This window comes from Oncorhynchus mykiss, chromosome 3 (genome assembly GCF_057628025.1).
Source record: "Oncorhynchus mykiss isolate SJ-2025 chromosome 3, ASM5762802v1, whole genome shotgun sequence".
NCBI lineage: Eukaryota > Metazoa > Chordata > Actinopteri > Salmoniformes > Salmonidae > Oncorhynchus > Oncorhynchus mykiss.
This window is the reverse complement of record NC_143024.1, coordinates 24,778,587-24,801,994: the sequence shown is the minus strand read 5'-3', so window position 1 is coordinate 24,801,994 and position 23,408 is coordinate 24,778,587. Positions and strand designations below refer to the sequence as shown.

The 23,408-nt window shown below is 44.0% G+C and overlaps 1 protein-coding gene across 2 annotated transcripts; it reads right to left on the bottom strand.

Moving 5' to 3' along the window:
- Window positions 1-21: 21 nt before the first annotated feature.
- LOC110510160 (uncharacterized) lies at window positions 22-23,257 on the bottom strand. Of its 2 annotated transcripts, none has more exons than XM_090226158.1 (9): window positions 18,016-23,257; window positions 17,386-17,545; window positions 7,198-7,306; window positions 2,734-2,935; window positions 2,062-2,150; window positions 1,809-1,889; window positions 1,383-1,550; window positions 907-1,012; window positions 22-823 (listed from the first exon to the last, which is right to left on the bottom strand). In XM_090226158.1, the coding sequence occupies exons 1-9, from the start codon at window positions 18,659-18,661 to the stop codon at window positions 372-374; spliced, it is 2,013 nt and encodes a 670-aa protein (XP_090082284.1). In that variant the 5' UTR covers window positions 18,662-23,257; the 3' UTR covers window positions 22-371. The 2 variants fall into 2 exon arrangements, with proteins under 2 accessions (XP_090082284.1, XP_021447196.3); XM_021591521.3 differs by having other exon boundaries at window positions 1,809-1,886.
- Between the last annotated feature and the right edge of the window lie 151 nt (window positions 23,258-23,408).

Below are 23,408 nucleotides of genomic sequence, written 5' to 3'. Positions count from 1 at the left end.
ATGAATGTGAAGAAATGGCAGTGCGTAGAAAAATATTTATCAATTATACAATATTACTCAAAGTAAACCAGAAGAAAAAGCATCACGAATTTCAAGTAAGGTGGCAGCATTCAAGACCTCCTGGTGGAGCACCAGTTTCCAAACAGCCCATCACACACATGGTGATAAGTTCTGAATGAAGTCTATTCAGGAAACTGCAGTAACGTTCATTCTTCCAGTGTAGGTGTCATTGCATGTGGAATTGTAAGGAGACTAATGCATCCAGCTGAGATCTAGAGGTACATAATCATACTGGCATAGGCTCTATAGTCCAACAGTAAACAAACAGTGGTGGAACCTAACTCAGCAGGGACACTGAAAGCGCATCTCTGTCAACTGTTGCCCATGCTGCTGCTGACACTCATGATGGAGACATCTGATTGGGAGGCAGTAGAGACAGTGGCTGGGTAAGGGATATTGGTGTGGAGGAGGATAAAGGGAGGCTCTGGATAAAGAGGTCTCTGAACTCCAGGGGAGTAATAGGCGAGTAAATGCCCTATTTGAGCATCAGTGATGGGGGACTGGTGGTGCATTGCTGGAGGGTAGCTGTAGGTCCTTCTCTGGGTCAGGCTGATGTCTACTGCAGTCATCCTGTCGGAGTCAAGCCTCACCGGCAGCTGCTCGCCCTCCCGGATCTTCATTGGAGACTGACGGCCTGATAGGCTCTCTGCTGATTGGCTGTGAGGAGAGGGAGTGGGAGGTGCCTTGGGGGAATAGGACGAGCTGCGGTGAAGAGGCGAAGCTGTGGGAGTGGCCAATGGTGAAAGGCTGGGAGATGGAGAACCTGGGGACAGAGGAGGGATGTGATGAGTTTACTGTGCCTGAATGCATGATGCACATCGAAACACGCGCTCGTCTCACCATTACCTCTAATCTGTGACTGGGGTGTGCTCCTGTGTGGTGAGGCTGGTACACACTGCTGAGCTTTGGGCTGCTGGTTTCTGGAGCCCTTCCCTCGTAGTACATCTGTTACCTGAGGACAGAGATCTAAAGGGTTAGGTTACCTGAGAGGACACACATTAACAGTGCTGCAATGACAACTAGTGAGTTCACTGCATCTGTGGGGCCTGCTACTGAGTGATCGCATTCCTTAGATTATTTGTGTTTTATTGTTGGTACAGTTTGTTGTTGTGATGACAAGAAAATTGTTATTAGGTACAGCCACTAGAGGGAAGCACCCACAAGGATTAGTTCAGTCCTATGTCCACACTATCGTTCATTTAACCCACTAACTTCAGTTTTTAATTCTCCTACACATGTGTAAAGCTATTGATTGGTGTGAAACAGAGGGGGGAAAAGACCCTCTTCCATAGATCCAGTGCATTCATTTTCTTCTCTCTCACCTTCTTGTTCTTGGCCACCATCGCGGGGGTGTCATTGTGGTAGTTCTTCACACTGCTGTCGGCTCTGTTCTTCAGTAGCAGCCTGGCTGTGTCTACCTGGCCTCGCCCACAGGCACTGTGCAGGGCCGTGTTCCCACTGTACGACTGGCCATTCACATTACAGTCATTCTGATGAGGAGGGGGCAGGGAGAGAGGAAGTGGGAGATTGTTGAGAAGATGTCAAAAAAAGTAACACGGTTAGTCTTGGATGGCGATGTGTAACTAAACAGAATCACTGAACATTTCTTGTAAATCATCTTCCCAGAAAGGAAAGATAAACCTAAAGGGGAACAGGGGAGGATCTACAGACCATTTTAAATATAGATGAGCTGACTTCAGTAGAACAGCTGGTACAGCTGGAGTCACATACAACACACGTAGCCTTACCTCTATGAGGAAGTGCACCATGTCCATATTGTGGTTCTCTACTGCGTGTATGAGAGGACTGTGGCCACTCTTGATGTCCTGCTTAGAGAGAGAAGAATGGGGACTCTGTAAAGTGGAACTGGAATTAATTGAGTATTACCTGGTATTGAGTAACTGGATGATTCAGTATGCCAGAATAACTCAAAGCCCATTTGAAATGGCCCAGCATTAAGGGGAGAGATGGAGAGTTAGGTGGGGGAGGAAGGTGACTGACCATAGCATTGATGTCTGCCCCAGCATCCAGCAGCATTCTGACCAGCTCCTTGTGTCCACCCTGTACAGCTAGGTGGAGAGGGGTGAGGCCTGGAGAGAGAGAGAGAGAGGGGAGGGGGGGGGGGGGGGGGGGGTGATAAGCCATTAGGGAGAGAATCACACGCGCACACGCTCCAGAGCCCATGTGTATTCTAGGGGTTTTCTGCTGTTTTGAGTACAAGGCAAACCATGCTGTGCCCAGACTTGTCACACTGGCATACAGACCACAACAGCAGGAAATGCCCTATTCCCCTCTCTGCCTCATACGCCCACCACCATGGGACCCACAGCACGAGTCAAACAGGGGGGATAATGTGTGCTACATATAATGTAGTGTCGCAACTCAGAAATATTCCCACAATATGGGAATTCCTGTACATTAGGCATGAATGTTGTAAACATTGTGGGAGGGTTACTGGCTTTATTTGGGGTAGTAGCATACATCCTAGATCTATTATTGTTTTAGTCATGTCTGGCATGACTACCACAAAGGAGCTGGCTGTTTCTTCTATGGACTGTCAATTAGGTCACATTGGAAAGTTAAGAGGAATTTATGAATTGAATTTAAATTAATCCCCTGCATTGTCTCAATTGAAACAGAATTGAGGGCAACTTAGTAGCAGTAGTAACTTACCCTCATAGTTCCTGACCTCCAGGCAAGTCAAGATGGAGGGGTGGGAAAGGACGACAGAGAGGCAGGCCTGCTGGCCGTGTTCACAGCAGAGGTGGACTGTTGTCTGACCGTTACGGTCCAGAGCCCCCGGGTCAGCACCAGCACGCAGCAACGCCCCCACCATGTGGGCCTGATGGGTAATCACAGCCAGATGAAGAGGGGTCTGAGAAAGAGGGAGACAGAAAATGTATCTTTAGACAATCATTAAACAAGAACAAATGAAAAGCAGGGGCGACATAACTGTACATTTCACACTAAATATCTGCGGTCACTATTTCTGAAAAGACTGCACACGCACAAACATATTGAGATTTCTAAACTTGGCGCACGCCATACATACGCATGTTTCCCGGTTGTGTGCCCCGTTACTCTTTCTCCTTGTAGGCCTATGCTACCTCGTGGGTATTAAACCATCACAGGAAAAGTGAGGCATTTTTTTATGTAATGATCATGGAAATGAAAAATAATAGCCCAGGAATTAGATGCCTGTTTCTAATTATTTTAAAATACAAAGATAAATTAAATAGATTCTCACTAAAGGCAAATGATTGCATCTTGTTATTACCTTGTTTATTGTTATGAATAAGTGTGTCCATATCCCCTATTTGCTACTAATCTCCTTCCTGCTTGCAATGCAATACTTCAACCACTAGAAAATGTACACACATGGTCTAAATTTTGCAGAGTCATAAATTATAAATGCCAACTTTTGCGTGAACGCATGTTTGGGGGTATATTTTGTACATACGCACGGTTTATAAATGTTTTTTTTTTTTTACCAAGAGCGGAGGAAGAAGAGATGAGGAAGAATAGTGTATTACTCCTGTTAATGGAATCGCATCATTTCATCTCCATCCAATTCTGCAGGGGGAAGGTCACAAGAGCTTATAAACGGTGATAAGTCCCCAAACAAACCAGAGCCGCCCAATCAGGGCACAGAGGGCTTTCTGGCTTCATCAGCATTGGACATCGGCAGACAAAGATAAACGCCACACAGGATGGTAAACACACCATCAGTAGGAGATGAAGATACAGCCACACAGGATGGTAAACACACCATCAGTAGGAGATGAAGATACAGCCACACAGGATGGTAAACACACCATCAGTAGGAGATGAAGATACAGCCACACAGGATGGTAAACACACCATCAGTAGGAGATGAAGATACAGCCACACAGGATGGTAAACACACCATCAGTAGGAGATGAAGATACAGCCACACAGGATGGTAAACACACCATCAGTAGGAGATGAAGATACAGCCACACAGGATGGTAAACACACCATCAGTAGGAGATGAAGATACAGCCACACAGGATGGTAAACACACCATCAGTAGGAGATGAAAATACAGCCACACAGGATGGTAAACACACCATCAGTAGGAGATGAAGATACAGCCACATACATTTTTTTTCTCGTTTCAAAATTAGGTGCATCTAAAGTATTTGAAAGAACTAATGCTGTTTCGAGCCAGGTCGAATTCCAGAGACATGCCACTATGCAGGAGATTGCAGATTCCAACACGGGTTTACTGAAAGCACTGGAACAATCCAGGGTCTTCCAGAGATGATTGCCAATGATTCATTCATTCATAAAACCTGATTTGAAAAATTTTAACTTTGTTAGTGGTCCAATGTCCAGAGACATGCAGAAAGGGTTTAGGGAAGTCACTTGATCTGGAATCTCTCATTAATCATACTGAACAATCTCAGTGGTCAGGATGATAATTTAGTTTCACTTTTGATTCAGGAAAAGCACGTACTTACAGTGTGTGTGTGTGTGTGTGTGTTCCAGTAAAGAACAGCAGTAAAATACCAAAGCGCCGGCGGGAGAGAACACTGGTGAAATGCCTCCAATGTCTCAATGCCAGTGGCCTTCACTTCCTGAGAAAACACTCCTATTTCCCTGAATCGTCAGTTAGTCATGACTGATCACACACACCCTAGTGTTTGACCTCCCATGAACTACCAACAGTCTGACTCAGTCATCTTGTGCTTCCTAGAATGTCCCTGAACATGAAGCCATAAAGGACGTAACCGGCAACATGTCACAATACTTCATCAAAGGCACAGGTCAAATAAAGCCTTTTATGGTGGTCCAAAAACACTCCAAAGTTCATTGAGTTACTAGCTTCCTGTAAACCATTCCAGAATGACAAACAAAAACAGCACAAATAAGAGGGGCAGAGAGTGGGGAGGGAGAGAAGGGGGAGCACAGGGTAAGAAAGCCAGGGAGAGGAATAGCTGGAAGCGGTATAGGCATGGGGAAAGACGGGATAAGAGGGAAAATCCCTTCCCTCTCCCCTGCTGGCTGTGTGTCCACAGAGTTACATTCCAATGAAATGAGCAGATAAACCAGAAGAACAGAGGAGTGGAGGGGAGAGTTCTAGGTATGAGGAAAAGCCTTGAATGGGTGGGTGTGTGCCAGACAAAGATAAGGATACAAAGAACAGGGGGGGGGGGAGAAGGTAAAAACAAAGAGAAATTAGAGGTGTGCATAGGGTGTACTTCCTGTTAATGTTCTAGTTGTGCAACTTCCCAGGAAAGACTAACAAAGTCCCTTACCATACCATGGAAGAGCTTATTTTACTAGTTCCTTACAAGTTTCAATAATTTGTATAATTTATGCAGTTATAGGAGGGGTCAACTCACAATGTACTGAGATAAAATCAGAGAGAGAGACGATCAGAGAGAGAGAGAGACAGCCAGAGAGATGGAGACTAGCGCAGAAAGGGAAAGTCCCGGATTCTACCCTCTAAACCTCAGCAACAAGGTATGTTGAGAAACAGAGCAGAGCAGGGGGGGGGGGGGTCATGTGACTTCTCAGAATGAGGATACTAAGTGCACATACACATGCACTGTAGAAGCCTCACACAATACACTGCATGCCACAAGCACACCCACACAGACAGACAAAGCATAATGTACAAAGTGGCAACAGCAGCGTTAAGGACATGGTCATTAATTTGCAATATCTGAACAGTTTCCAGGGAACTTGAATAACCTAACATGGGAGTAACATTGGCCAGAGAATTGGGAAGTGCACCAGCTTGTAGATGTCAGTGTTTGGTTAGTAGTAGTGACAGTGTTTGGTTAGTAGTAGTGACAGTGTTTGGTTAGTAGTAGTGACAGTGTTTGGTTAGTAGTAGTGACAGTGTGGGAGTATCAAACAGCTGTTTCATAGCACCAGTGCTGCAGCTGATCTGGTAATCGCACAATGTGCACATGCAACTCAGTACTGATATTAACTCTGTCAAACCGTTGAATAAAATTGACCACTGAAGTATTGTTTGGACTGCACAACACATGTTGAACTGCTAGAGAAAGTTATTTTTTTGCTGACATAGTATGATTATCTGGCATTGCCAAAAGAGCTTGGTAGGCTTTATGTAAAGTTATTGTGGAGTGTGTTTAAGATTTTTATTTGGGGTTACAGACTATCCTATTTAGTCAATTACTTGTGATTATAACGGACAAATCTAATAAACAATTAGAAAATGGGTTCTCAGGCTAGGCAATTGGTCTGTGCTAGATAACAAAAAGACCCTATCTGGTAGTCACATCGTGGCGAGCATCATGTCTCTCAGCCTGGACTGAAATCTCCCCCTGGCCCCTCACACGAACGTATACAGCCTGTCTGCTAGACTATGCACTACAGACAGGATATCACTGTAAATGCCTCAGTCTCACCTCAACGGTGAGAACACACAACAAATGGTACCTACGTTATTTCTGGTAAGTGAGCAATGTGTTGTCTGAAACCCCAGTTGTGCGTATGAAGGGTTCAGGGTGATTTCTCTGGGGTGATTAAGCAGACTAACAGAGCTGCAGAGGGAATGTGGCATTGACAGGGTGTGGTGGCACGCTGGAGGGAGGAAGTGGACTCATTTGAAAGTGATGGGGAAAGGCCATGGGGCATTGATGGACTGGGAAAGGTGCAGAAGATGGAACCCAACAGAAAAGAGAACATCACTTCAGAACACACAGCCCTGAACAAAGGATACCAATCATAGCACATCCTTCCAAGCAATAGGCTTGTGCGTGTGACCTTGGCCTGCATTAAGCACAGGTAACCAGAAACTGTACATTTCTTCTGATAACCGGCAGCCGAGAGGTGTCTGTCTGTGTACGGTAAAGAGGCTGAGCGAGGAGGAAATCAAGGACTTCCTCTTTCACACCTTTCCTTATTGTGCTCTGAAGTCTGCAGTGAGTGGCAGGTGTGTGTGTGTGTGTACATGTTTTCCTATATTATCAGGACCCCAATGTCCTAATATTTCACTGTAATGTCCTGAAAAAGTAGGAAAACAAATGCTATTTTAAGCTTAAGGGTTTTGGGGTTAAGGAAAATAAGAATTTTACACTCCAATAACTCCTGACATTTCTGAAAACACAGCTGTGTGTGCTCGTGCATGTACCTCACCTGTCTCAGGTTGTTATAGATGTCCAGGTCTGTGTGAACCAGTTCCAGGAGAAGGATCATTCTTTGGATCTGAGCTTCCTGCCCCTGCACCACTGCTATGTGAAGAGCCCTGTAACACACACACACCCAAGTCAAAACTACACACACAAAAATAAAACAGGTACACATTCTTCCACACAAATTCTGATCTTTAAACCAATAAATGCACAAAATAAATTGACACACATCCTTTTCACACAACTCCAGCATGATTGTAAAGTGGCTGCTGATACGTCCTGACACAGAAACCCCCTGACTAACCTTTAAGCCAGAGAAATCCTATGGACTACAAACTGAATGACACACTAACTGGCATGTGATGGCTGGCTGGGTGGAAAACCGTTACACAATTGCAGTAGAAAGTTTACACAAGCCTACAATATGTTTTGAGAAATTCAGGCTAACCCATAACCTATATATTACTGAATGACTGAGTACTGGCCAACTTCACTTGACCTATGACCTGATTCTCCACAACTGACAGTTAGGCTGAGAGAGCAGAGCAGTGTGGTGGGTGACTCATTACAAAGCCTGTAGAAAACTGATCAAGGTGACTAGGAAACTGATATTTATATAGTATGTAAAGTGAAAGAACAGAGGTCAAACATAAGAATAAGGAAGAATGACAGGAGTTCTTGGGGAAATAAAATATTATCAGAAGTTAATTTCAGTAAACTCGTTTGGTTTGGTGTAATTTCCTGTTGTGTGACAATGGCACAGCCCTCTGTATCGGGGGAGATAATCACCATTAAACCATTAGAACTACGGTCTCTATTAGGGGCTTTCTGTGTGTTTTCATGTCTTTCAGCTTCCTCCAATGAATATCAATCATAAATGCAGAACAAGAGAAGAAAGGTTATGACAGGAAATTGGGTAGGGACATTTTGAGAGAATGATTTAAAAGTACCTTCACTGAGAATTTGGGGTTAGCACAAATTTACGGTAATGTCATTTTTTTTTTTTTGTCTACTTCCTGATCTGTTGTCCATTAAACAGAGTTACAACAGACTAAAACACATATTGGTGTTTGGCATGTCTACCTACTGCACATACAACTAAAGTCTGAGGAGATGAGTAACAACATATTTGCATACTGCAAAGAGGAAATGGAAGATAAAGAACATACAGAGACCATCTTTCATGCATTGCTCAAAGACAACTCTGACAGCTCTTATACAAAACAAATTTAGCAGAAAACCTTTTTAAATCTCCAGCATCTACCTTGTAGGCTTTCTAACACTGGTCACAAATGGTAGGTGCTGCAGGCCTACACAATACAAATGTTATGCCCTGAGACAAAACATTTGTCATCCTCTTTCAGAGAGTTGTGGAGGAATGTATGACATAACTCACATAACTACACTGAACAGAAATATAAACACAACATGTGAAGTGTTGGTCCCGTGTTCCATGAGCTGAAATAAAGAAATCCCAGAAATGTTCCAAAAGCTTATTTCTCTAATGTTTTACACATTTGTTTCCCTCCCTGTCAGTGAGCATTTCTTCTTTGCCAAGATAATCCATCCACGTGACAAGTGTGGGATTGATTAAACAGGATGATCAGTATCTGACCGTAAGGCGCTACATAGGGTACTACGTACGGCCCAGGACATCACTTGGGCCAAGCTTCCTGCCATCCAGGACCTATATACCAGGCGGTGTCAGAGAAAGGCCCAAAAAATTGTCAAAAACTCAAGTCACACTAGTCGTAGACTGTTCTCTCTGCTACTGCATGGCAAGTGGTACTGGAGCGCCAAGTCTAGGTCCAAGCGGCTCCTTAACAGCTTCTACCCCCAAGCTATAAGACTGCTGAACAATTTATCAAATGGCCACCCGGACAATTTACATTGACACCACCCTTTGTTTTTACACTGCTGCTACCCCCGCATATTTACTCAGTACCGGAGCCCCCTGTATATAGCCTCGTTATTTTTATGTAATTCAACTGGGTAACTTTATTTTTACTTTATTTTGATTTAGTAAATATTTTAACTCTTTCTTGAACTGTACCGTTGGTTATGGGCATTTCACAAATAAATTAAATTAGATTTCATTTGAAATGTGCACCTTTTGCTGGGGACAATAAGGCGACTAAAATGTGCAGTTTTGTCACAACACAGTGCCACGGGTGTCTCAAATTTTGAGGGAGCATGCAACTGGTATGCTGACTGCAGGAATGTTCACCAGAGCTTTTGCCAGAGAATTGAATGTTAATTTCTCTACCATAAGCCACCTCCAACGTAATTTTAGAAAATTTGGTAGTATGTCCAACCAACCTCACAACGTGTATGGTGTTCTGTGGGCGAGTGGTTTACTGATGTCAATGTTGTAAATGGAGTGACAGTGGGGATATGTTTATTTTTTTTATTAACCTTTATTTAACTAGGCAAGTCAGTTAAGAACAAATTCGTATTTACAATGACGGCCTAGGAACAGTGGGTTAACTGCCTTGTTCAGAAGCAGAATGACACATTTTTACCTTGTCAGCTCGGGGATTCAATCTTGCAACCTTTCGGTTACTAGTCCAACACTCTAACCACTAGGCTACCTGCCTCCCCGGTATGGACAGGCATAAGCTAAGGACAACAAACACAATTGAATTTTTATCAATGGCAATTTGAATACTCAGAGATACCGTGAGTCCCATTGTCGTGCCATTTATCCGCCACCATCACCTCACGTTTCAGCATGATAATGCCCCATGTCGCAAAGATCTGTACACAATTCCTGGAAGCTAAAAATGTCCCAGTTCTTCCATGGCCTGCATACTCACCAGATGTGTCACCCATAGAGCATGTTTGGGATGCTCTGGATCTATGTGTACGACATCGTCTGTTTTGTCACCAAAGCCCCATATACTACCCACCACTGCGATCTGATAGCTCTCCTTGGCTGGCCCTCACTTCATATTCATCACCAAACCCACTGGCTCCAGGTCATCTATAAGTCTTTGCTAGGTAAATCTCAGCTCACTGGTCACCATAGCAGCACCCACCCGTAGCACGCGCACCAGCAGGTATATTTTACTGGTCAACCCTAAAGCCAATTCCTCCTTTGGCCGCCTCTCCTTCCAGTTCTCTGCTGCCAATGACTGGAACGAACTGCAAAAATCACTGAAGCTGGAGACTCATATCTCCCTCATTCACTTTAAGCACCAGCTGTCAGAGCAGTTCACATATCACTGCACCTGTACATAGCCCAACTGTAAATAGCTCATCCAACTACCTCATCCCCATACTGTTATTTGATTTATTTTTGCTCCTTTGCACCCCAGTATCTCTACTTGCACACTCATCTTCTGCGCATCCATCACTCCAGTGTTTAATTGCTATATTGTAATTACTTCGCCACCATGGCCTATTTATTGCCTTACCTCCCTTATCTTACCTCATTTGCACACACTGTATATATACTTTTTCTACTGTATTATTGACTGTATGTTTGTTTATTCCATGTGTTACTCTGTGTTGTTGTTTGTGTCGCACTGCTATGCTTTATCTTGGCCAGGTCACAGTTGTTGAGAACAAGTTCTCATTTACTAGCCTACCTGGTTAAATAAAGGTAAAATAAAAAATTGAATCGTGTCCCAGTTCTCGCCAATATCCAGCAACTTCGCACAGGAATTGAAGAGGAGTGGGACAACATTCCACAGGCCACAGTCAACAGCCTGATCAACTCTGAAGGAGATGTGTTGTGCTGCATGAGGCAAATTGTAGTCACACCAGATACTGACTGGTGTTCTGATCCACGCTTCTACCTTTAAGGTATCTGTGACCAACAAATGCGTATCTGTATTCCCAGTCATGTGAAATTCATAGATTTAGGGCCTAATACATTTATTTCAATTGACTGATTTCCTTATATGAACTGTAACTTAGTCAAATATTTGAAATTGTTGCATGTTGCGTTTTTGTTCAGTACAAATTGTAGTACTAGTCCATAGCATGAGCCAACAATGCCCTTAGCATCAACAAATTAAAAAGATTTCACAACTTATGTTGGAGGGCTCGTGTGTGAGCTAGAGAGAGGTCATACAGCTTAGCTCTGTTTTACCAGGCAGAGAGAGACGGACTTGACAGCTAATGTAATATTTGGGTGCCAAGCCGAAACATTACATTCTTTCGGAGCTTGATTTAAGGCAAGTTCTAACAGAACACTTATCAGCATACGGCCTTGGGTGGATCTCATAACTGCCTCTCTTGAAGACAGGTGCGTGCCTACCTGCACTTATGAGTAATTAAACCTAACATTATGCATTAGGAGTATATTGTGTTATACAGGGCAGTATGTTACTAATACAGACTGATCATTGAGACATTGTTCATCTCTGATCTCTGATCTCTGATCTCTGGTGGATGCATCTTTCACAACACAACACGTACAATGCATAGCACAGGTGTGGAGATATGTGGTAACATTATACAGAGCCTGAGGTTTGGAGGCGGGTGTTTGACTGATGTCAATGCAGAAGGCAGGTCTAGCCAATCACAACCAGCCATCTCATCCGTGTAGCTAGTGTAACACAGACCAAAACATGTCAACAAACCATAGCCAATACAACCTTGCTTTCCGCATTTCCGCTTTTCTTGTTCAACTTGAGTAAACAAATCTTTCACATAGAGAACGACACAATAGGGATGACAGTTTGTCTTTGTAAATGAAACCCATCTCCATACAAGTGTAGTTGTAACCGGCACTGTGGTGACTGATGCAACTGAAGATGACCACAAGACAGTCTCATAACAGTAAAACGTGCGACAGTGTTGACGCCCCTCTCTCGCAATCTGACCTGACTAATGGCCATACAGCACAGTGAAGCCACTCAGCCGTCTGATCAGTGTGAAAAGCAGAACTTGTGTTTGGCCGCATATGTCGGTTCTTTCCTAAAAAGCTCCCCTTTCTGGTAGGTGAGAACCACCCCTGACCACGTTCACAAGTGTATCCGTTGTAGGGCTGACCCCATTTTGTCAACTTGTCGATTGTTTGGTCGATAGGCTGTTGGTCGACCAACATTTTTTTAGTTGAGCAATATAAAAAAATGTTATGGCAAAAGAGACTTGTCGGATTCACATGTCTCAGTGGACCATTGAGGAGGATTGCTCATTAGTATCACCAGTAGTACATTATTTTTGTTTAATGCATTCAATATATTATTATTATTACTACAGTCTTACCATTCTCATTGTCAGAGTGGACACGTTGTTTGAGGACAACACAACCTAGGCTACACTTCTGAGGAACATGTTTTGGTTTATTTCATTCCATTTAGGAGTTGTCAATTTCCTCATTGAAATTTGTAGCGCTTCTGTCAATATTGAGTAAGGACGAGCACCTGACTATACATAGAAGTAGGCCTAGGCTACCTGGTCTGAGCACAAATGTAGGCTATAAATGTGCCCATTTGGGGATCTGATAGTATTTCTGTCAAACTCACCACCACTGTGGAACTTCTCAAAGTCATTTTTTCTTGACCTCAAACAGTGAGTAAACTAAGGTCTGTTTTTACATTCATTGAGAATGTCAAGGTCAGCCTCCCGGGTGGCACAGTGGTTAAGGGCACTGCACTGCAGCGCCAGCTGTGCCACCAGAGACTCTGGATTCGCACCCAGGCTCTGTCGTAACCTGCCGTGACCGGGAGGTCCGTGGGGCGATGCACAATATGCCTAGCGTCGTCCGGGTTAGGGAGGGTTTGGCCGGTAGGGAAATCCTTGTCTCATCACGCACCAGCGACTCCTGTGGCGGGCCAGGTGCAGTGCACGCTAACCAAGGTTGCCAGGTGCACGGTGTTTCCTCCGACACATTGGTGCGGCTGGCTTCCGGGTTGGATGCGCGCTGTGTTAAGAAGCAGTGCGGCTTGGTTGGGTTGTGTATCGGAGGACGCATGACTTTCAACCTTCGTCTCTCCCGTACGGGAGTTGTAGCGATGAGACAAGATAGTAGCTACTAACAATTGGATACCATGAAATTGGGGAGAAATAAGGGGGTAAAATTTAAAAAATTTAATTCAAAAAAGAGAATGCCAAGGTCATCCTCAACGTAGCCTATTTTTCGATAACCACTCAGCATGAAAGGGGGAAAAAATGTCATGCTCTGATCCGGTGGAAACATCATACAATAAGCGTACCTGATTACCACTGGGTTCTCCCATGCAGAGAGGAAGCAGAATTAATGAATCTGCAGCAGAGTCTTTTCGTCACGTAGTAATAATGTATTTGTGGAGTATGTGAGTAGATGACAAACATGCATTATTGCAGCACAATGAGGATGACAACAGTAATGGCATCAGTTCTGATTAAAAACAGTCCCCAGATGAGTATATGCGAGGTGCCTCTCCTAACATTCCTCAAAAAGCTATCAACACACAACTGACCTAGTAACAGGTGTCTCCATTCAGTGCAATGGTGAGATTATCACACACTTGAACAAGGTTAATCTCTCTCTCTTTCTCTCAAGATGAAACTGCTCTCTCTCCTGTTCCTGGAAGTGGGGCAGACCACAGCCCCAGATAACCCAAAGCACACTGACGCAGGAGCGCTGGGCCGCACTCAAACACACACTGACATGCGGTATCCTGTTTGGGGGGAGGTGAGGGAATACGGGTTGCTGTGGCCAGCAGACCACCTGAGAGAGCGATGACTTTAAGACAGGTGTATTAAACAAAAGGGAACCAGAAACACACCACAGTCCAACTTACAATACATCCTTTTCAGAAACCATTTGAGTCATTAGTAGGTGTTGGTAGCCAGAATGCATACATTTCTTACTTTTTGAAAACTGGACCCCAGTGGGAATTGAACCAACTTTGACATGCTGACATTGCAAGCACCAAGCTCTACCAACTGAGCCACATGGGACACCCTGAGACTGGAGCCTGACATAGCCTTTATGGTTGCCTGTTAGTTTTTTTATTGAGCTTTAAAGCACTGGTCTTTTAGTTGTTCCAAAGGTCAGAACCAAAACGTTTGGTCCTGGCCTTTGGAACAGACTGCCGGAGGATCTGAGGGCAGGCCTCAGAAACTGGAGACATTTTAAAGAAAAATCTTAAGACATAAGTAAAAGCAAGGCTAAAAAGGTTAAGGTGCTTTTAAAAAATACAATTAAAAAAAAAGAAATGGTACACAATTCTAAATTTATTTTAATCAATTAGTCTCATGACCACTTATTTTATTATTGTTTTACTATTTTATTTGTTAAGCACTTTGAAATGCAAATGTATCCTCTAAGAAATGTGGTATATAAATAAAGTGTGATTTGATTTTTGCCATGGCAGCACTAAAGCTACTTCCTCCAGTTCATTGACCCCTCCCCTACCTACATGTCTGCATAGGTTGGAAGCATATCCCTGGCCAAGCACAGCGGTGAGCCAAACTTGTTGGGTACTATACGTGTGGTTTGCAAGAACCTGCTGAACAAACGTCATCCCCACCTGTATTCTATAAGCATGACAATAACCATCACAAATACATGATGTACTGTCCCCATGTTACTGCACTGACTGCACAGCTGTCTCTCATTCAAGCAGATAGATGGACAATGAACAAGGGAGAATGAGACAGGGGTGAGAGAAACAGGGGAGCGTGTGACAGAGGGGTGAGAGAATGTTAATGAGAGATGAGCAGAGAAGAGATCAAAAGAAAAAGCGAGAGAAATAAAGAGAGAGAGAGAGTGAGAGAGAGAGAGAGAGAAAAAGCGGTAAATGAGGAAGTGAGGAGCGGATGTTTGGGTTTTTGAGCTCATTCATTTAAAAACACAGAGAAATGAAAACAGAGAGATACAGAAAGACCTGAGAAAACCGCAGTCACACATTGAGAGGCGCACGCTCAGAGGTTTTCCCGAAACTGAGGGGCTCAGAGGCGATGAGAACTGAGGATTAACACCCCATTGACGTAAGCACACACACACACACACACAGACACACTTGGGGATGGTGGGGGGCTGAGAAGCTGCACTGTCTTTCTGCTGAAATCTAACTTTTCATCAGACAGACCACAATACAAGTAGGTACCAGCCAGGGTAATGTACTTCTTTACAGTCTACCACTTCATCAAGTAGTTTGACTTCATAAGAACAGCACCCAAACATGAGAACAGCACCCAAAAGCCCCAGCGCAACCACCAAGGTACGGTTTGATTAAAAAAAATATATATATTTTTTTTTTAAAAGCCACAAAAAAAAACTGAGCACTGAAATGCAAATGAACTTTTATACGGATACATTTTCTTAAACATCTTGTGATCAGATGGCAAGGTGTTTTCTTCCTGATTGATTTCAGTGCTGGTCCCTGGGCTCTACATCACATGAAATCATCCCAAGCGGAACTGCTGTGTCTCGAAACCCACAGCCAGGTCTGCACTTTCTCGATCATGTGTTTGTTGTGATGGGATGCAAATGAGTGACACACAGCACTTAAACTACAGGAACATGACTTTGCAATGCCATTCTTGGATGGACTTATGATTTCAGTCACATGAGAGTTTTTGTATCGTCCTCGCATGTCTGTCAGTGAATGGGTGAGTGCTCAGGTGTTGAAGGTCAGAGAGGGCATCGGTGCGTGAGGTTGTTATTAACATGTGATTGAATGTACCCCACCCACTCCTTAACCTATAACATAAGGTGACCAGACATCCCCGATATCCCGGGGACAGTCCCCGACTTTGGTGGCCTGTCCCCGGCTAGTACCGGAAATGTCCTTGATTATCCCCCAGAAAGAAAAGCAACTCTGAAGTTAAATTGAGGCTGATATTTCAGTAATCAAAAGCTGTATGCAATCGGATTTCAATGTCAAATTTGTCTCACCACTTGTATCAAACTTGTTTGCTCCCTTCTATGAGAACATTTGGTCAGTGATACATTGTAACAACTGCATGAACAACCATTCCCATAGCCAGAAAACCTTTCCAACAGCATAGGCTACCAAACTGGGGTGATTTAAAAATGACCAAGGTAGGCTAAAATTAAGAAACATTTGAGTGGTTAATCAATTTCTGTGTTATGAATAATTAAAGTATTTGAAAGGACTACCGGAAATGTATAGTTAAAAATCGTTCCATGGGCGGCCTCCCGAGTGGTGCAGTGGTCTGAGGCACTGCATTGCGGTGCTAGCTGTGCCACTAAGGAACCTGGTTCGAGTCCAGGCTCTGTCGCAGCCAGCCATGACCGAGAGACTGATGGGGCGGTGCACAATTAGCCCAGGATCGTCCGGGTGAGGGGAGGGTTTGGCCGGCAAGGATGTTCCTGTCCCATCGCGCGCTAGCGACTTCTGTGGTGGGCCAGGCGCAATGCCTGCTGACATGGTCGCCAGGTGTACGGTGTTTCTTCCAACACATTGGTGTGGCTGGCTTCCTGGTGAAGCGGGTATTGTGTCAAGAAGCAGTAGGGCTTGGTTGGGTTGTGTTAGCTCTTGACCTTTGCCTCTCCCGAGTCCGTACGGGAGTTGCAGCGATGGGGCAGGACTGTAACTACCAATTGGGGAGAAAAGGGGGTATATATATATAAAGATTTTATTTTTTACAAAAAATTATAATTCCATGGGATATTTTAATCTTCTTTCTTAGTTATTTGTGTTGTGTGTTTTTATCTGGTCACCTTACTCTAATAGTCATCCCAGCCTCCCAGATGCAAGCCTGTGTATCATGAATACTCACAAACAATGCAAACAGACACAGAACATGACACACACACAGTACAGATCACAGAGTTCAAGTTCCATCCCAGAATCCCCCTCACCCAGTGACACTTTCACTGAGAAGCAGAGCAGAGAATTGACTCCATTAATCATTACAGAGACAGGAAGTTAAATTAAGGTAAAGAATGTGGTGGGCATAAGGGTACACACAGCACACTCCTCTCTCACCACCAACACCCCTCACAGCCAGGTGAATCATAGACCAAAACAAACAAACAAACAAGACTGTGTGACATCTCCTCTCCCTCCAACACATACCTACCTAACTGACCAGGGTCATATGTAAAATATGTTGAAATGGAAAACAAAAATGACTTACTGAACTCGACCCAGTCCATAGCTCCTAGCAGGAAGTCAGGGTTAGCAAGGAACCCTCATAGGACAACAGTACTACTCTAGGCCCCATCTGCTACATGAGACTAACTGAAGTTCAATGCATGTAGGGTTTTCAAAAACAAACATACGTGTCGCCATCGTTGTCTTGGCGAGTCGCCAGGGCAACATCTGCCAGCAGGTGTCCAGCGTGTCCCGGGTAAAGAGAGGACTGGAGGTGAGAGACAGGCACGTTCACAACCAGCGGTGACCTGCTGGGCCAGGAGTAGAATGGGTGCCCTGGATAGGGATCTGGTTGACAGAGGGAGGGAGGGAGGGGGCAGATTGTTTGGTACAATGCCATGAAATAAGGAAATTACAGGTGACCCATTGATATGTTTTTAATCAGCTCAATCATTTAATCGCTGGAATGTCTGGCAAAACAGATTCTCAATGACTGGGGTTCAAAAGCAGGACTAACCATCACTGCACAATGACACACAATCTATGAAGGAACATTCCACAGAGAAAATCCGTTTCTGACTCAAAGGCAAATGACCACTAACTGATTCAGCAGTATATTCTCTTTCAAACCAATACCTTTGATTATGATCAAATGAATACAGTTAAAACGCGACTGTCATAGGATTACGCATGTTGTTTTGCTCTATTAGGAGAACAAAACTATGAAAATGCGATAGGATACACTCTGAATAATAAAAGCCTGTACACTTTCATTTTAATATTTTTTCACTTGTCTTTTGCCAGGGCGACTAACTTACAGTAAGGACGGGGTGCCTGCATTGAACGAACCGGATCGATGCTTTGGTGTTCATTGTCAAAACCGCTGGCGGCGGACAATTGTCTGTGTGAGACCGATGCCAGGGTACCAATGCTCTCATCGTCGTAGCTCTTTAATAACATCTTTGGAGGACCCGGTCTGCAGCACAAGTCTTTGTTTTTGTAAGGGGATAAGCGCTCATCTCTCCCGGGTGGGGTACGTGACTGTTCCGGCGTCTCCCATTCAGAAGGAAATGGACGTTTCCTAAAAGGAAGCCACGAGGAAGATATGTTCTGTGTTCGTGTGTCTGTTGTGCTGCTCTCGCCATGGTTCGGAGTGAATGGCGTGTGATAAGTTGCAGCTGGTGAGTGTTTTTTCTCCAGAAAAGCCGGGTTTCCCGGTTTCACAGGAGGTTTTATCAACGATACTCCACAACGATGCTCCAGCGGCTCCACAGTGTGGCTGGGATTTCCGTTTGGACCGTCATCCTCCGTGAGGGGGGCAGCGGGATACTGCATTCTTAAACTGGCGGAGCGACCTTTGCTGGTGGGAGTCCTCTCGGCGCTGCTCCCACGCTCCCTCGTTGTGGTGCTCAGATCCAGCGGCACTGTGGTTTGAGTCTGGTGACCGGTCATGGTCCTCGGCATGAACACGGATCAAGTATCCTGGAATCAGCCTCGGGTGTTTGTCGTCTCAAAACATAGCAGTGATTCAAATGTCAATTAAATTTATGTTTTCTATAGCCTAGGCACAGTCTCCTTCTCCACGAAAATATCCTAATGTTGTTTTGATTTGGGAGTTTAATAATGTAATTTGCCAAGCCAATACAAGAATGGCTCGAGGCTATTCTCCAACTCCACAAATGTTCATTTTGAGAAAATTAGTGTAAACTGATACTAATTTAAGTTTCTTCAATTAATTAAAATCACACAACTGACTTATAGTCAATGTTCAGAATGATAAATATAAATCTTTTAAATAACCTAACTGACGGTAACACACCTGCAATATAACTGCAGGTAGTAGGCAATTGGAGAAAATCAATAGGATATTATGTTCCTTCTTTTATTGCAACGAATCAACTAGTCCGTAAACGCTCTCTCTCTCTCTCTCTCTCTCTCTCATTCACTTAACCAAATCCGCGAAACTGGGGCTTTCCCTTTCGTATAAGAATTAACTCTTTACCTTCCTGTTTGCAAACTGAAACAATGCGTTCTGACGGTCTACTTTTTTTTAACCAACAACTTTAAGATATTAAAGGTTTAGTGTAGTCTACGTAACTGAAGTGTTCAATGTTAATTAAGGCATATATGATTGATTTAATTCACTTAAATGTTAGAATTCCTGTTTTACCCCGGTTTAGGCTATGGATTAATCTAGTATGTAAACAATGCCAAATGTTTTTTCTGATTTTAATTTAGGACTAGCACAAACGCTGCTAGAGATGGCAAAATGGCACGCAATGCTCGAATTCTGCATAGAGAGCATTTTGGCACCAGGAAGTTGTGAGGAAAAATGGTTTGCATGTGATCTAATCTAGGGGTCTCAAACTCATTTCATGGGGGGTCTAGTGTCTGCAGTTTTTTCCTTTCAATTAAGCAATAGACAACCAGCAGTTCCTTACTAAATAGTGTCCTTCATTCATCAATCAAGTACAATAGAGAGAAAAGCCTCAGCCACTCGGCCCTCCATGGAATGAGTTTGACACCTGTGATCTAATCGGTTGATCATATGGTGTTGTCAGTGTCATTCCACTGTAGTTTCCCAGGGTTTACAAATTCAGTGGGATCTCCCCACAGTTGATATGCCTATTGGGGATAAACTCATATCCTGTAGCAGTAACTGGATGGAGCATTGACTGGATGACTCTCTGTCTGACCATCTGACCTTTTGTCATTGGATAAAATAACCTTCTGGGCGGTGAGCCACCCGGAGGTTTGCCGGTTCAAATCCCGGGTCAGACAGGGGAAATCTGATGGCCAAGGCATTGTGCCCTTAAGCAAGGCACTTAACCCCCCACAACTCCTCCTCCACGGACGCACAATGTGGCAGCCCCCTCCTCCAAACTGTATATGTATGTGTGTCTTTTGGAGGGGTTGAGATAAAGCAGAGGTCAAATTTCAGTGTGACCTTATGTACAATTGACCAATAAAGGGATCCTAATCTTAAATAGCCTTCTGATCTGGGCCTCTGTGTTATTGCACAACTCACTCCATCAAACACCACACCTCCCCGCAATACAATCACACACTTCTCAGCCAACCTTGTCGGTGCCCGCCCCCAGCTGATTCTTCAGTTACCAGGGTCAATTTGGGACTTTCCTCAGATGTATCGAAGTGTGGAACCGCCAACGGAAAATCAAGCTTTGTGTCTAAAGTCCCTGAAACACCCTGCTGAATCTGTGCTGACACGTTGTGCAGCTGCTGGATACAGTAGATAGTCAAGGTGTCCTGTGTGCCTTTGTGTGGGATGTGGTGGGATGGTCATGGTCATCACCATGAACTGTTGGAGGCAGGTAGCCTAGCGGTTAGAGAGGTGAACCAGCATCCGGAGGGTTGCCAGTTGGAATTCCGGATCCGATGGGAAAAATCTGGTGGGAAGTGAACTGAAACCAGAGGGTTGCTCGTATCAAATCCCAGATGCCATTACTTGCTATTGTGCCCTTGAGCAAGGCACATTAACAGTTCCTTGGGCGCCCAGTGTGTCAGCCCCGAGCACCTCTCCAAGAAAAGCCTGTGTGTGTATGTGTGTCGTTGGGTTGGGTTAAAAGCAGATGTCAAATTTTGGTTGGACCTTGTGTGCAATTGACCAATAAAGTGATCCTAATCTTAATCTGTTTGAGCTACCCTGGCCAACCGTACACTCATACAGCACCCACCTCTTCATGACTGTATGAGCGACTTCTGCCCTTATTTTATGTCTTTACACTAAGCTTGTCAAAATGCAGAAAAGTGCAGCATTCTGTTAAGAACAGGGCCTTGTCAGGATGGTTTTGTGGTGGTGTAGAAGTCAATGGACAGACAAGATGGAACACCCTGAGAGAGTGAAAGGAGGCAGGGCTGCACAATGTGCTCAAAAAATTGAATAGCAATTTTTTTTAAACACTATTGCGATTGCAATTTGACTTGCGATATAGATCAAAACACTTGGATGAACCATTTGAAATAGAATGATTTATATTAAGAAGCAAAGTGGAAAACAACATTGTTCTTGTTTGGAACAATCTGTTGACTGCATTACACCTTAAAGAACAGCATGCAAACTTATAGTGAATCTAACAGCGAGGAGCAGCCATGAGGAGAGGAAGAGAGACGACAAACACACAGCTTATTGGTGTTTCAAAATATTGCATGCGATATGGATCTCTTGCTATATGGATATTGCACAGGTCAGTATTGCAATTTCGATGTGAATTCAATTAATTATGCAGCCATAAAAGGGAGCCATGGCCACCTAGTGTCATTAGATATACACTCAGTGGCCAGTTTATTAGGTTCACCCATCTTGTACCGGGTTGGACCCCTCTATAGCCATGTTCAACAACAATGTTCAGATATGCTGTGTCGTTCAAAAGTTGCTCAATTGTATCAAGGGACCTAACGTGCGCCAGGAACACATTCCCCATACCATTACCACACTGCCACCAGCTTGTACCGTTGACACCAGGCAGGATGTGGCCATGGACTCATGCTGCTTACCCCAAATCCTAACTCTGCCATCAACATGACGCAACAGGAACCAGGATTCATCGTACTCGGACCAGGCAATGTTTTTCCGCTCCTCAATTGTCCAGTGTTGTTGATCACGTGCCCACTGGAGCCGCTTCTTCTTGTTTTTAACTGATAGGAGTGGATCCCAGGGTGGTCGTCTGCTGTAGAAGCCCATCTGTGACAAGGATCAATGGGATGTGCGTTCCGAGATGCCGTTCTGCACACCACTGTTGTACTGCTCTGTTATTTGCCTGTTTGTGACCTGCCTGTCAGCTTGCACGTTTCGTGCCCTTCTCCTTTGACCTCACTCATTAACAAGCTGTCTCTGCCCAAAGGACTGCCGCTGACTGTTGTGCGTGAAAAGCCGGCCATTTCTGAGATACTGGAAATAGCACTCCTGGTACTAACAATCATACCACGCTCAAAGTCTCTTAGGTCAATTGTTTTGCCAATTCTAACGTTCAATCGAACATTAAGTGAATGCCTCCATGCCTGTCTGCCTGCTTTATATAGAAGCCACAGTGACTCACTGTCTGTAGGAGTGAACCATTTTCGTGGATGTTGTAAGTATAGCATGGTTATTAGGTGTACCTAATAAATTGACAACAAACTGAATGTGACGGGCACTGGAGAATGATGAAGGGAAGACCCAGAGTCTCTGTAAACATTGCAGCATACACTTGGAGATCTCTTCGCTGCAGTGAGCAGCCTCACACCCTCGGACTGTGAGCTTGTTGCCAGTGTCTCCATCATGTGGATGTTGTAAGTATAGCATGGTTATAAAGAATTCAACCAGGCCAATGCAGTTCCAGTCTCTGCCACTTGTCGGCAGTAGAGACCCAATCATAAAGGAAAGGTGCATAGTGGTTTTCTTCATTTGGTAAACAGTGACTTTAGCTTCATCATTATCAAGCATTTTATCTTAACACATCCCATGTCTTTCCAATGTGCTACTGCATAATGATGACTCTACACTAAACCTAACATCCATGCCTAACAGCTGCCAAGAGAATGGTTGCCTTACGATGGGTGGCAAAGCCTCACACACTCTGCAATGGATTTCCTTATTCATGATATTTTGGTATTTGTGTTTTATTAGGATCCCCATTAGCTTTTGTAAAAGCAGAAGCTACTCTTCCTGGGGTCCACACAGGACATGAAACATGACATAATACAGGACTTTAATAGACAACAGCTCAAGAACAGTACTACCAAAATGTTTTTATTTTTTATAAAAGGCACATGTAGCCTAGATATCAGTACATACACACAAACTATCTAGGTCAAATAGGGGAGAGACGTTAAGCCCTGAGGTGTTGCTTTATCTGTTTTTTTTAAACCAGGCTTGCTGTTCACTTGAGCAATATGAGAGGGAACGGAGTTCCATGCAATAATGGCTCTATATAATACTGTACGCTTTCTTGAATTTGTTCTGGATTTGGGGACTGTGAACTTATTGAACTTATTCATGAGCTCAACTTGAACTGTAATTGTCTCGACAAGGTGAAAAATCAGACAATATTAAAATATGGACCACAACACTTGACAGTGTGTATTTGTATCATGTCTGTTGATTTGTGTTTTTTGTCCTGTCAACCAAAAATGAATAGAAAATATGCATTCATGAGTCTGTGGCGGTTTTTAGACACCTCCAACGTTATCCCATTAGGAAGGCATTTACTGT

Excerpts from the sequence above, each read along its gene's own strand:
- LOC110510160 (XM_090226158.1), bottom strand. The coding sequence starts at position 18,661 with ATGCCGAGGACCATGACCGGTCACCAGACTCAAACCACAGTGCCGCTG. Across the intron at positions 2,936-7,197 it reads TCTATAACAACCTGAGACAG|ACCCCTCTTCATCTGGCTGT; the intron begins GTGAGGTACATG and ends CCTCTTTCTCAG. Across the intron at positions 1,551-1,808 it reads TGGTGCACTTCCTCATAGAG|AATGACTGTAATGTGAATGG; the intron begins GTAAGGCTACGT and ends CCTCCTCATCAG.